The sequence below is a fragment of the Platalea leucorodia genome (assembly GCF_965183815.1).
Source record: "Platalea leucorodia genome assembly, chromosome: 1".
Taxonomy (NCBI): Eukaryota; Metazoa; Chordata; class Aves; order Pelecaniformes; family Threskiornithidae; genus Platalea; species Platalea leucorodia.
In genome coordinates this window covers 119,020,445-119,033,748 of record NC_138823.1, presented here as the reverse complement: position 1 = coordinate 119,033,748, position 13,304 = coordinate 119,020,445, and the positions used below count along the sequence as shown (strand labels likewise).

The following is a 13,304-nucleotide window of genomic DNA, read 5'->3' as shown; positions in this document are numbered from 1 at the left end:
GCTTGAGAGGATACTGGTAAAAGGAAACTTTAAAACTAGGGATTGGGGTGGGAAGGAAATTCACCAAGAGAGGCCAACCAATGTGGTTTTATGCTTGATTCCTGTTGTTTTAGTGGTTAAATGGTTGCTGAAAGAGACATCATGCTGTTCTTATTCTTCCTGCTGACTTTACCTTTCATGCAGATCTAAGTACAGTCTGAAACTGTTCTTGTTGATTTCAAGAGATAAAAAATGTTGAGTTCCACCTGGGATAAATTTAGCGCTGTCTTTCTACAGTACCTTCCTCTCAAAAGCTCAGTATGTATTTGAAATGCCTGTTAAAGATGCCTTCTCTCCTCTACCTATACATTCAGGTCACCTACACACTCAGTGTAGTAGTGACACAGATGCACAAAAATGGTATATGGTATTTCTATGTATCTTTGCATGTGGGCACACTTACAAATGTTAGAATTTGTCTTGGGGATGAGTCAATCCATTGTATAAGCAAAGCAGATGGAAACACCAGTATTTTTCATGCTGAACAAAGGAAACATTTTAGCCATATCTGGCTATAAATTTGGTATCAGAAATGGAAAGTCTTGAGAATATGTTTCACTTTAACCATTTATAGTTATTGAAAAGAAGGTGGTAGAAATTGTGTTTAACACTCCTTAACTGTTTGGCCTATTCCGTGAGCAGAATGTGTACTCACTACTTACCTATGATTTCCATGGTCATTTTGATGTAGTGAGGTTTTTCCCTTTCCCAGCATTTAGATCCTGTGACTGCCCTCAGCCCTGTTTCTAGAGCCTCTCTCACAGAACCAGCGTTATGCTTGGCAGCGTTGCAGAATCGGTTCTCTTGATAAGTATGGGAAGCGCCTTCATAAAGGTCTAGGCAGGACAGTCCTAGAGCCAGTGCATTGCTTTGGAGTTGTAAATTTGCCTGCCAGCAACATAATTACTCTTCATTTGATAAGCTGGTCTTTGAGCTGACTGCAGTGAAACTTCCTGTGCTATCTGTTGATAGTGTCTACTCAGTTTTTATTGATTAAAAAACGTGAGCTATGAAAGGATGGTCTGTCAGTTTTCCTTGGTTAGTGTGTTGGGTCAGCTAATTCTGAAACTGGGCTGTATTTTGATTCTTGCTTTTGCAAGTAGAACGGGAAAAGACTATTACCTGTTTAGGACCTGTGATGGCAGCCAGTCATTACTACTTCAGTTTACTAATGTAACAGTTAGATTAGAAGTCCTCCTTATCTAAAGTATTGGGTAAATGCAGGCTAAGAATCTAGCCCAAGTTTAATTAAAAAAAAAAAGTCTTGTGATCACTGTTAAAATCTCAAGTTCAGGCCCTCCAAGGGTCTGACTTACAGAAAATGTAAACTACCTGTTTTATCTTACAAAGACATTGACTAGAATGGAGGTCCTTGCAGGGGTCTGGAATCTTTAAAGCAAAGAAAATGGAGACTAGTAATTCTTGAAAGCTTTGGCACAGCCAGTCCCTCCCAAAGAGCTGGAAAAGATCACGTATTTAAGAGGGGGAGACAGCTGACAATGCATGGCTTTTAATACAGGCTTGTAACTTCATTTTAGGATTTTTGAAAGATTTACAGTCCAGGTCCTGGTTTAAGCCCTATGCCCATTTATTAGTTGCAAGGACTGCAGTCCAGACACTTCTTGACAAATTGATGGAGGAGAATGTCAAGACAGTAATTCAATGGCTACTAATTGAAAATCCTGTGGGAAAAGTATTACTTTTAAGAGAAGAGCTATGCTGAACTGTATCAGTAAATGATGTATGCATTAAGGTGATGGTGAGTTCTCTCCAGGCGTTTTCCTTATCTCCTTAGTTTCACGTTGTGGCTGTATTTTCCAAGTTACCATATTGGACCTGCATTTATGCTGATAGAAGGAACAAGTGTGTGATGTTCTTGTTGAAATTTCCTTTAACTTGATTCTTCATTCATCACAAGAAAACTCGTTACAGTTCATGCCCTGCTTAGAGGAGGTACTTGGAAATGGCTACCAACCTGAGTGTGTGGGCATTACGCTTTAGAGAAGAAATAACAGCAGTTTTTTCCCAAACCTGAGATTAAGTCATAACATAGGTTTGTATGTGAGGCTTTAATATTGGATTTACTAAGCTATTCGAATACTGTATGAGAGAAATGGCAGTAAACAAACACCCTTCAAACCATAGCTTAAATAGCAAGATAAAAACTCTTCTTCTAGAAGAATCAGTAACTGCACCTTAATATTAAAAGATTAATTTGCAAACTACACCATTGAAATCACAGTAAGCTGGGCTGTAACATTTAAAAAAGAAAAAGAAAAATCTATAGGTGTTGTCTACTGAACTTACGGTAGTTATTTTTCACCGCCCTAATATGTACTTGCTGACTGAGTCCGTATCGCTCACAACATTATGTTCTTCCAGACTCCTCCACGGAGCTCGCCCACAGCGTGAGGTGGCGGCTGCGAAGCTGTTGGCGCGCGGTGGCCGCTCGTTGTCCCTCTAACCGGGGTGGCAGCCACCCGCTGGGCTCCCCGGCTGCCCCCTGGAGGGGCCGGTTTGGGGAGCGGTGGGGGAGGCCGGAGGAACCGCTGGCGCGTTTAAAATGTGGACTTCTAGCAGGTCATGCCTCAGAAGCACATTCTTCAAGCTCCGGTGACAGTAGTCTCAAAATTTTTAAGCTCTCTAGATGAACGCGTTCTCCTGGGGCCGTCTCAAATGTGACAGGCAACAGCAGGCCTGAAGCCTCTGCCCCAGTTTAACCAGGGCTGCCAAAACCTCCTCTTTAGTGGAGGAGAAACGACCACATTTACCTTTAAACGTGTAAAATCTTTCTAGTCTGGGTCAGTAACAGAGCTGACAGCGCATTTTAGGTATAATTTTCCTGAGTTTCTTTGAAAGGGAATATGCATAATATGGCACAGTTTCAGAATTCCTCATGCGCTTGGCTCAAGTCGATGTAGTGCTCGCAGTAACCAGTGCCAGAGCATAACTATCGGTGGCTCTGGAACTGAAGTTGTGATTTTTAGCAAGCTCTTTATCCTTGGAGCGCAAAAATACGCTTTCAGAATTTAAACCAATGTGAGCTGAGGAGTCAGAGTCTGCCAGGGTCTCTGATGGCTCATGTTTGCCGAGTGGTATCCCAGCAGTAAGGGGCACGGCTGGTCCGTCGGTGTTACTGCGTCTGTTCTGTATGCCTTGATGCACGACCTTTAGGATGCGATGAACTTGCCAGTGTTTGGACAGAGCTCTGAGCAGCGGGGAGGGAGACAGGAGCTGTTTGTGAGGCAGGGCTTCTCGTGACTGATCGAGAATGTTGCAGGCCTTGCCATAGTTAAAGGCTTTGGGTAGGGAATTGTTATGAAGAAAAGCAAGAAATTTGTCCCCTGCTGCCACCTTGCCAGTAAGAAGCATCAATATTAAAATTGCCAGGGATCTGTGCTCCCTGAAGAGTATTCTGTTATCCTGATGTAGTTTCTGAGGAAATAAATTTTGGTAGTAGGGAAATCCCCATGCACTGGGGCATTCCCTGTCAGACTCTGTGCAGGTCAGTATTATCTGCCCAAAAAGTGAAACTTTACTATAACATCTTATCTTGCTTCTGTTTCCCAGTAGTTGGAAAGAGATGGCAAGAGGAGCAGTGAGAGGTGAGCTTTCCTCTTCAGCCATGGTTGCTCTCGTCTAGTTCTTTAACTTGACCCTGATTGATAAGTCTCAAAAATGAAGAGGGGGTATGCCTCGGAGGGATGCAGGGAGCAGGGGGTATGCCTCGGAGGGCTGCAGGGCATAGGGGCTGGGGACACCTGTGATTGCTGGCTCCTAGACTATTTTTTTCTTTTTTTTTCTTCCACCTGAATCCCCTGTTTGATGGGTGGTGGCTCATTGCAGCAGGTCCCAATGGTGGTATTCTTGCTCCGCTTCCCTTCCATGGCTGTTTCCTGTTCCTGGAAACATACTTGTCCTCTAAGCAGCGTGCTAGGTGGCTGTGTGACTTTCAGGGCGCAGTCCAGGAAGCTCGTCCTGGTTTCAGCTGGGATAGAGTTAATTTTCTTCCTAGTAGCTGGTATAGTGCTGTGTTTTGGATTTAGGATGAGAATAATGTGGTAACACCCTGGTGTTTTAGTTGTTGCTAAGCAGTGTTTATACTAAGTCAAGGACTTTTTGGCTTCCTATACTCTGCCAGCAAGGAGGTGTACAAGAAGCTGGGAGGGAGCACAGCCAGGACAGCTGACCCAAACTGGCCAAAGGGCTATGCCATACCATATGACGTCATGCTCAGTATATAAACCGGGGTGAGTTGGCTGGGGGGCAGCGATCGCTGCTCAAGGATGGGCTGGGCGTCAGTCGGTGGGTGGTGAGTGGTTGCATCACTTGTTTTTCCTGGGTTTTGTTCCTCTCCCTCTTTTGTTATTTTCCTTTTCATGCCAGTGTTATTATTGTTACTGTTATTATTAATTTCAATTATTAATTTCAATTCTTAAACTGTTCTTATCTCAACCCACAAGTTTTCTTACTTTTGCTCTTCCAATTCTCTCCCCCATCCCACCGAGGCGGGGAGTGCGTGAGCGGCTGTGTGTTGCTTAGTTGCTGGCCAGGGTTAAACCACAGCAAAGGTCCATACTTTCCTCCCTTCTCGCTGAGCATCTTCAGCTTGCGAATCAGTGCTTTAGTCAGTGCGGAGCTCAGAGCCTGAAAGAAGCTTCCAGTCAGATGCTGTGTTAAATAGGTGATGAGAAATAAATGCGGAGTACATCCTTTCAGCTGTGCTCAGATTGGGAAACACAGGAATGTGGGTACCCCAGAATTTGCAAGCTTTAAGAGGTTATGAAGATGGTGCTAGGTACTTTAAGGCAGAGGAAATACTTGATCTGTGTAGCATTTGTGCATTTGTGTGTTTGGCTTTAAAAAAAAAAAAAAAAAAAAAAACAAACCAAATACTTTGAACCACAACTATGTGCCCAGTAGCATGTATTTAATATTGTCACGTAAATAATGTGATAGAAGTTTTCTCTGTTCTTTGTTTCCTGTTTTGGATCTGTGACATTCATTTCAAAGCAGTTACCAAAACACATTTTCTAACTCTGTGTTTCTGGAATTCTATGGTTCCTCCACTTGCTGGAGACATATTTCTTTTTTATTCTTTTTTTACTGTCTAACAGCCTTCTCCATAATCTGAGAGGTGCAGAGTGTATTTTGATTTGAATATTTGTATGCATGCATGCATTTAGACACTGTGCTTCCTATCACCCTAAGCAAAAATACTACTGATTTGCAAATGAGTGAAAAGAGGTCAGTAAATTGGCACTGTAGGTTTTGTATTACAGAGTGTTGTCCTTCATTTGCTCTTGTTTTATCTTTACGGTAGTGTTATCAGGCTTTCGTATTCATCAGAAACTCCAGCAGGCTAGAAACCTGCCATTAGAGTTCTGGAGTTTGTGGGTTTTGGTTTGTTTGGGTTTTTTGTTTTTCCCCCTCTGCCCCTCCATACTTCACTGATCAGAGCGCAAAATTATTATTCAAGATAGTGTGTCTTTTTCACTTGGTAGTCTTTTTGGACACCAAGGAAATCAAAATCACTGCACTAGCATTTGGCTAAATGTTAGCTTGTAGTCTGTGGAGGCTGACTACATACTTTTTAAATGCTTCTTCTGAATTGCTTTCTCTCCCCTCACTTTTCACCTTCTCTTCCCCACAAGCCTTGGTTGCTGCGGGATGGAGAGCAACACGTCTTTGCAAGTTTGCCCTCCTTCCAAAAGGAAAACCTTCCTTTAGTCAGTAGCTGTGTGCTTCTGCTGCGTTGCATGTTGAGTGCCAACAGGAGGTGGTTGACTGGAGGAGACATTTTGTTACATGCAGTCTGTTGAAGTTTGTTTCCACTTGAACATTGAAGAGGATGCATAAGAGATCATTTCTGCTTTGAAACCCTTCCATGTTGGTAGAGTAGTACATAAAGACCTCTGTTTTAACAGTGACCAACAGAAGTTTGATGGAAATTTTGAGATGTAAAAGCTATTGATGACCAGGTCGCTACTTCTGTGCTAGTAATAAGTCTGTTGTTACAAGGCTGTGGTGTTACCCTGCCACATTAAAAATTAAATGGCAAGTTCTGAAGGAATAGCTGAGTGAGCAGCCACACGAATCAACCTTTATCGCGCTTTCTCCCAGCTGAGTGACTTTATTCTGTCTGGGAACACCGTCCTTTTATCAGCTTGGATGTTAGGAAGGTTATACATTCACCTGAATTAGGGTGGTGTGAAGTTGCCGTAGTCCTAATCAGCGGTGAGTATTACTGCTAGGTACGGTGTTAAAATGAGCTTGCTAAGGACAATCTCAAACATTATTTTATAGTAGCGAGGGAATGTTGTAACCAAGGGAACTATTTAGTATACAATGGCTTTGGAAAATAAACTGCTGGCGTCAGGGTTTCTGATAGATATTTTATTGCATGACTTATGAACTTACTATGTTTGAAAATACTAGGTTTATAGCAATGTTAATTTTTTTATTGTGAATAGTCTTCTGGACATGATACCATCTGTCTTTATGTGAAGTTTTTATGGAAATCTTCTATTTAGCCCCTTTGTTTACTATAGCCAATGTTCTCTGCAAGTAACTTCAATTTTTTTTCTGTGGGATCCTGATTAGTCTGCTTTTCACTAGTATAGCTTGGAGTTTATAGATGCACTGTATTTTTGCTTGTGCAGTGGTATAGTTATTCCTTATATTGCTATGTAATTTTTGTCATTACTACTTTGAAGCACAAACTTGTTACTGTTACCACTTTCAGGCTTAAATATTTGGATAATTTTGAATGGCATTCTTTGGAGTTCACTGGCACTACCGATGTCACTAAATATTGTAAATGTTTTCAGGATTTGATCCTCAAAAATAGAATTTGAGAAACAGGAAGATAGAAACAAATTGTACTTCTTGCTGTAGTTCAAGCAACTTTCTGATGTTCAAGTATGGAAAAAAAAAAATAAACCTCCAATGTTTCAACAGATACCTAAGTACTGTTGCACTTGATATATTATTGATGTGCTTTAGCAGTGACCAACTGTATGTGTATATATTTATATTGTATATTTATAAATTGGGTAGCGTTATTTCCTTAGGGTGACAAACTGTCTCCTGGTAATACTACTGTACTCAATACACTTTTTTTTTTTTTTTTTTTTTTTTTTTTTAAAATCTTGTTAGGCCTTATCTGTTTATCCCCCCCCCCCCCCCCCCCCGCCCCGGTCTTAATGCATGGTAGAGCAACGTTAGCCAATCTGTCAGGCTGAGCTTTAACTGACATTGTCAAGGGTAAATCCCGTGAAGAACAGTTTGTGCTACAGCAGCCTGATAACTAGTAGTCCATAATGATCAACTCAACTTCATTAACAGTCCCTTTTTTCATAATTACAGGGTTTGAGGAATTAGGTGTAGCTTAAAATAAACAGAATGTAAAGGTACAACAGAAAGTGCTGCTGTTTCCTCTGATTATTGGTGGATTTTTAGAAAATTTGCACTTCTAGATAAGTCAGTGTAGTTCCTTAAAGGATCACCTGTGGTGGTAGACTAGCCTTCTGCATACTTTCTTCAGTCTAACAAAACTCCTATTTCCACCTTAGTGATTAATCATCTCATCCAGTCTAAGTAAATATTATTTATGAGTGATACCATGGCCACCATGGTGTGGTCTGTGTATTATAAGAATCGTTTATTATTGTGCATGCATTTTGTGTTTACTTTGCTGTCTCATACCATAGAACCCAGTTCTTGCCAACTTGATATGACATAGTATATTTATGTTGAACAGTGTTACTAACAGTATTGGAGTTGCTTATTCATGGAGTAATTCTACTGCACGTAATACAATGACTAGGTGACATGATAGAATCCTAATTATGCATCTAAGAACATCTGGTTTCACTTCTTCCTTGATTATTTTTTTTATAAACTCAAGGCATTGCTCTTTAGAGAAGAAAGTTTTAACATTCTGACAGTTTGTTCTGCCACTGACAAAAGCAAATACTCATTACAAAAGAGAAACACTTGTATTCTCAGTTTAACTTGAAGCTTTGGTTTTGTTTGTCATTGGTTTTTTTGTTTAGTTTTGGGTTTTTTTAGCTTTTGATAGACTTACCAAAAAGTTGACATAGGATGAAAACTTATGCAAACCTAAACTCTTTAAAGGATATTTTCCCTCAGTAGTATTGCCAATATGATTAATGTTTTATTTTATTTCCTCGCAGTTTTATGTGCTGAAAGAGTGGGCCAGATGACTAAAACATACAATGACATAGATGCTGTTACACGTCTTCTTGAAGAGGTAAGTATTGCATCTCTTTAAGGGCCCATACACAGTATGAGAAAGTAGTACAGGAATTATATGGTACCACGACTAAAGACTGTTGGTAGACTGTCCTCAAATGAAGACGAGTAAGTGCTCTGAGTGTATGTACACTTTATCTCATTGGCAAAGTAAATATAAGTAAAGGTCATTTGTTTACCTCAGTCATATGGATTTATTACTTGTGCTTATTTTTCATTTGAGGCTATTTAACTTGCTCTTGGCCAAATATTTGATTTAATGATTGGGGGGAATGATCTTAATATGACACATTTTTACAGTACATGTAAAGCTAGTAGTATCATTATTGATGGATTTATTATCTTTTAAAATAAAAAAAAGTATAGTCTTGTAGTCATAATTATTATTTCAGATAATGTCTTTCCAGAGAAGTGCATAGACACAAAATGGGAAAATATCTAATGCTTCATTTGTCTCCAAGCCTTTTCTTCTTTGCCTTATGTTTTGTTGGTTTGGGGTTTGTTGTTTGGAGTTTTTTTGTTTGTTTTTGGTTTTTTTTGTTTGTTTTTTTTTGTTTGGTTTTTTTATACCATTATTATGTAAATTATTATTGTAATCCTTGGCATTTAAGAAACGGCGAAAAGCAATTGTCAAGCTACGATGCTTATGTTCAATAAGTATCACAATAAATTGTTTGACTGAAATGGGCTGCTCTTCTGCAGTAAACTTGAGCAATGATTTTCCAAATAATGTTTATGAAGAATTCTTTAGGTGAAAACTATTACAATTGTATTAGTTCATGGCTGAGTGTAATGTAATCCTTCATATTTATTTGCTTGTTTATTGCAATAGCAATGTCAAAAATGGGGTCTGTCTAGCCAAGGTACACTGGGTGGTCTGTTCTTCCTCTAATTCTGCAAGGAAACAAGCATGGGAATGCTCACATCTCCCACTTACGCTTGATACATCTGACCTCAGTACAAAGTCCTGCTTTGAGCTGAATTCTTTTAAACACCTTTCTATGAAATACCAGTTAAAACTGATGCTTTACCTAACAGACTTGTCCTGGAATAACCCATTAACTTGTAGTAACAGTCTGTTACCTGTTTGTGTCCTGTTCCCTTTGTCTTGTTTGGCTGAGATTTACTTGCATTTGTTTCCATGGCTCCTTCTAGTAATGATGCAGCATTCTGCCAAACTGTTTCCTCCCCTGAGTCCATGTAGCCAAATGTCTATAGATGTAGAAATCACACTCGTGGGAGCAATGCTAGAAGGACTTGCTGAGCCAGTGTTTTAAAGCTTCTGGTGTACTTCCTTATCAGAGTGATAGCAAAGGAAAAATGGGGGAACATGTAAATCTTTAAAGATTTACATGGAAAGGTAAATCTTTAATAAAACAAATACTTTCAGTGAGCTTTTTTGTTTTATTTGGCCATCGTTTCTGATTGAATCACTCCATTCCTAGGCAGATGTGTGCTTACAGCTCCTTTCTCTGTTCCCCAAATGATGGTTATCACAAGAGATTACATCTGTTTGTAGAAGTTAAGGTGTAACTCCTTCTGCTACCTTCACACACACAAATGAAAAACAACCCCAAAAGCTACCCCTTGTCGTCTTCTTGTTGGCAAGCTTCCAATTAATCTATTAGAAAGTTGGCGGGGTGATAGGTGCAGCATTTCAGGGGGGAGACAGGAAAGAGAAGATCTCAAAACAACATGCATGCAGATATTTTGAAGATCTGTGCTTGTTGTCCTGAAATAAGCACTCCTAAGCAAAGTGAGTAACACCAGGCCTGCCTGGCTACATGGTAAGAACAGGAGCAGATTCCTCTGTGAACCTGCTTTCTCATCCCTTTCTAATAATAGTGTAAATTGTGTCTGGCTTCGGTGTTTTCTTACATATTGCTGTAATAAATCAGTACCTTATCACTGTGAGTAAGAGGCCTGACCCCCAACTGAGATTTAGAGCTGAATTGCTATAAATTGTGTAGGAAGTCTAGGGAGGTTAATTAAAGAGCCTGGAAATACACTTAAGTTCCTCAACTTTGAGGTTAGAAACCTTGCTGCTTGATAGCTCTTCCTCTGTAGAGACAAAGCTGCAGCAATATATTTTTTTCCACTTTGTATTTATGAAGTGAGCCAAATTACTAAACAATAAGTTGGCTCGATAAGTAAACCAAATGTTTTTTGGGTAACTTTGTGGAACCTATTGTTCTGAAAGATTGTACGTAAGATTATAGAAAGATTTCATGACTAGATAATGCCAGTAGCTTTCAATGCAAATGTAAGCCTGACCTTCAGAAACCATTTGGAAAATGGTATTTGTAGATATAGCAGTGATCAATAACCTCTCTTTTTACTGATTATTATGTAACTTCCTTTTTTTCCCACTACAAAAGCCTCTTCATTCAAATTCATTGACTTCAAATCCATGTGATCAGTAGCTGTAGGTTTTGTAGGCTTTGACATTAATGTATACATGACACGAGATAGCTTTTAGTCATAAAATCTGGATGGCTGTCAGGGGCGGTAAATAAGCCCCAGACTATTTTCAGTGACAGGGAGAAAACTCCTCCTTGAATGGTGTTGAACTAAAAGTAAGTGGGGAGTTAGCCTTAGTGCTATTTTCCCACTATTATAAAGATCTAGTAATTGAATAAGAAAATGATAAATAGAAATGTTTAATGAATGGTGCAAAGTTTTAGGCAGTTTATCATCCTGTCCCAGGTGGATTACAACCCCATGTCTCAGTTTTGCAGAAGCTGAGACGTGTATTAGGTACCTGTCATCAACAGGATAAGCTTCTAGTTTTTATTGGTATGCGTGGTGAACTGTCTAGACCAGTTATTTCCAATTCTCTGCATGTAGAGGGGGGGAAGAAGGGGGCAAGCATGGCATGAGAGTAACCGCTTAATGTAGATTTGGGCATATGCAAAAAGAAAAGGGGTAGGACTTGTTTTTATATGAAAGCACTAATGGATGCACATACACGAAGAAGATAGGAGCCGAACGTTCATTGTGGTGGAATTGGCTTCTGCTTCTGCAAAGCTGACTGCTTTTTATTTCAAGGTGGAGCAAGTGGAAACTGAAGAATGCTTTGAAATGCCTATGTTCTTTGCTATTTTTACTGTGCTTCTTTAAAGTGTAACCTGTAAAGCTCTGTGATTGCGTTCTGCAGATGGTATAATAAGGTGATGGAATAGTTTTCCTCAGTAGTTTCTCAAACAAAGCTGTAATAGAGAACCAGATCTGGTTTCACTTAGATTGTTTTACATTAGACCTTGAAGCTGTGCATTCATGTGTATGGTTCAATAACATCGTATGGGTCAGTCTTTTATGAATAATGTCGGTGTAACATAAGCAGGAATAGAAGAAGAAAAGGAGAAAAAAAACCCCAAACCAACCAGCCCTCACAGGAGGAAAAAGGCTTGGGTTTTTGGTTTTTTTTTTTCTTTGTTGTTTTTTTGGGGTTTTTTTTGTTTGTTTTTGTTTAAGTACTTGTTCCTTCCCTTTTGTGACAATGTTACCCTCCCTCTGATCCTTTGGTGAATAAAAAATTTGAAATTAGCTTTCTTTTCTTAATGCTTCACAGAAAGAACGGGACTTAGAATTAGCTGCTCGGATTGGCCAGTCACTGTTAAAAAAGAATAAATCACTGACAGAAAGAAATGAGTACCTGGAGGAGCAAGTAGAACACATCAGGGAAGAGGTAAGATTTTTATGCCCAAGTGCTATATCTGCAGCTATGGGGAGAATTTTCCTTCTAGCTTCACCTTGTCCATACTTAATTTTCTTGGGCATCTTGTCCATAGCAGGTCAGTCTGTGTTGCAGAGGTTTGGTCAGCCATTTTATATAAGCATGTATACTCTTAGAAATGTGACCAAAAAAGTAATTTAACCTGTTGGCTCAAATCAGGTGATTGGGGGGGGGAACCTCAAGCCATTGAATTTTGCTCTGCCTCAGATTTCATTTTCCTCTGAAACCAGCCGCTCTTTTTGTTTTGAGTCACTGTATCCACTGTTTTCTTCTACCTGTTTTGTCCTTGTTCCTCTGCTTTATGCATAATTCCCCTCTGTTTTGATCATCTCACTAATCACTCTTTCCCGTCTCCTCCCTCCCTTTGTGTGCAGCTCTTTTTTTCTTGTTTCTCCTCTGAATCTTTCTCAGTCCTCACTTGTTTCTTCCTTGCTGACTGATGTTTAATTGCTTTTCTCAAAATGCTTTTCTATTCATACCCGAGTTGAATTTTGGCTCTTAGAACATATCATTTGAATACTGGGAGTGCTTCCCTTTGCTTCTCAAACTGAATATGGTATAGGTATCACTAAACTCTGCTGACTTACTATCCTTTAGTGTGGCCTACTGTTTTTGGCAAGGAAAACTAATTCTTTTTTGTCCCAGAGGAGTGCTGCTGTTTGCTGCCCAAGTCCCGTCATGTGGCAGACCAATTTATTTGTTCATTGGTCGATATGGCATTCACTAGGCACGTGCATACTGACTGGGCAGGTCAACGCATTCATACCATACATCCAGAATGGAAGATTTGATTGAGGAAGGTAGGAGACAGGGGTGGGCTGCCTCTGCCAGGTCTATTTTTATTTAGAGGGACCCAGGAGCGGTATTAGGAAAAGGGCCACCAGAAATAAGCTTCTTACCAGGTGGCTTGATATGTTGGGCCATATGTTCTATCAACACTCATCTTTCACACTGTCATTTTGACTCCTTCAAAAACTGGTGGTTTTGAGGCAGAGCTCATCAGGCTTTACAGTCATGACACTTTTGTACGTTGAAAATCTTTCTTTAGAAGGTTTCAAGTCTTCCATTAATGCTGAATTTTTAATATTTTAATAGAATGGTAACTAAAACAACTGTCTCTAAGGGCAAAGGATAAGAGAAGAGAGTTGAATTGGTACTTTTTAAATTCTGTAAAAACTGCCTAAAAATGGTTTGGCTGGAGGATCTGTGGTTTCTGTAATATATAGACAAGTTTTTTCTGGTGTGTGGTATC

At 39.7% G+C, this 13,304-nt stretch overlaps 1 protein-coding gene across 3 annotated transcripts in view; it reads left to right on the top strand.

The window, feature by feature from the left end:
- The window catches only part of TRAK1 (trafficking kinesin protein 1), a 136,334-nt gene that overhangs the window by 87,374 nt on the left and 35,656 nt on the right, over nt 1–13,304 (top strand). For all 3 annotated transcript variants that reach the window (XM_082326017.1, XM_082326016.1, XM_082326015.1), the window contains exons 4-5: nt 8,238–8,314; nt 11,888–12,004. In XM_082326017.1, coding sequence (XP_082182143.1) covers nt 8,264–8,314; nt 11,888–12,004 — 168 coding nt within the window. In that variant the 5' untranslated portion in view covers nt 8,238–8,263. The remainder of the gene's footprint in view (nt 1–8,237; nt 8,315–11,887; nt 12,005–13,304) is intronic.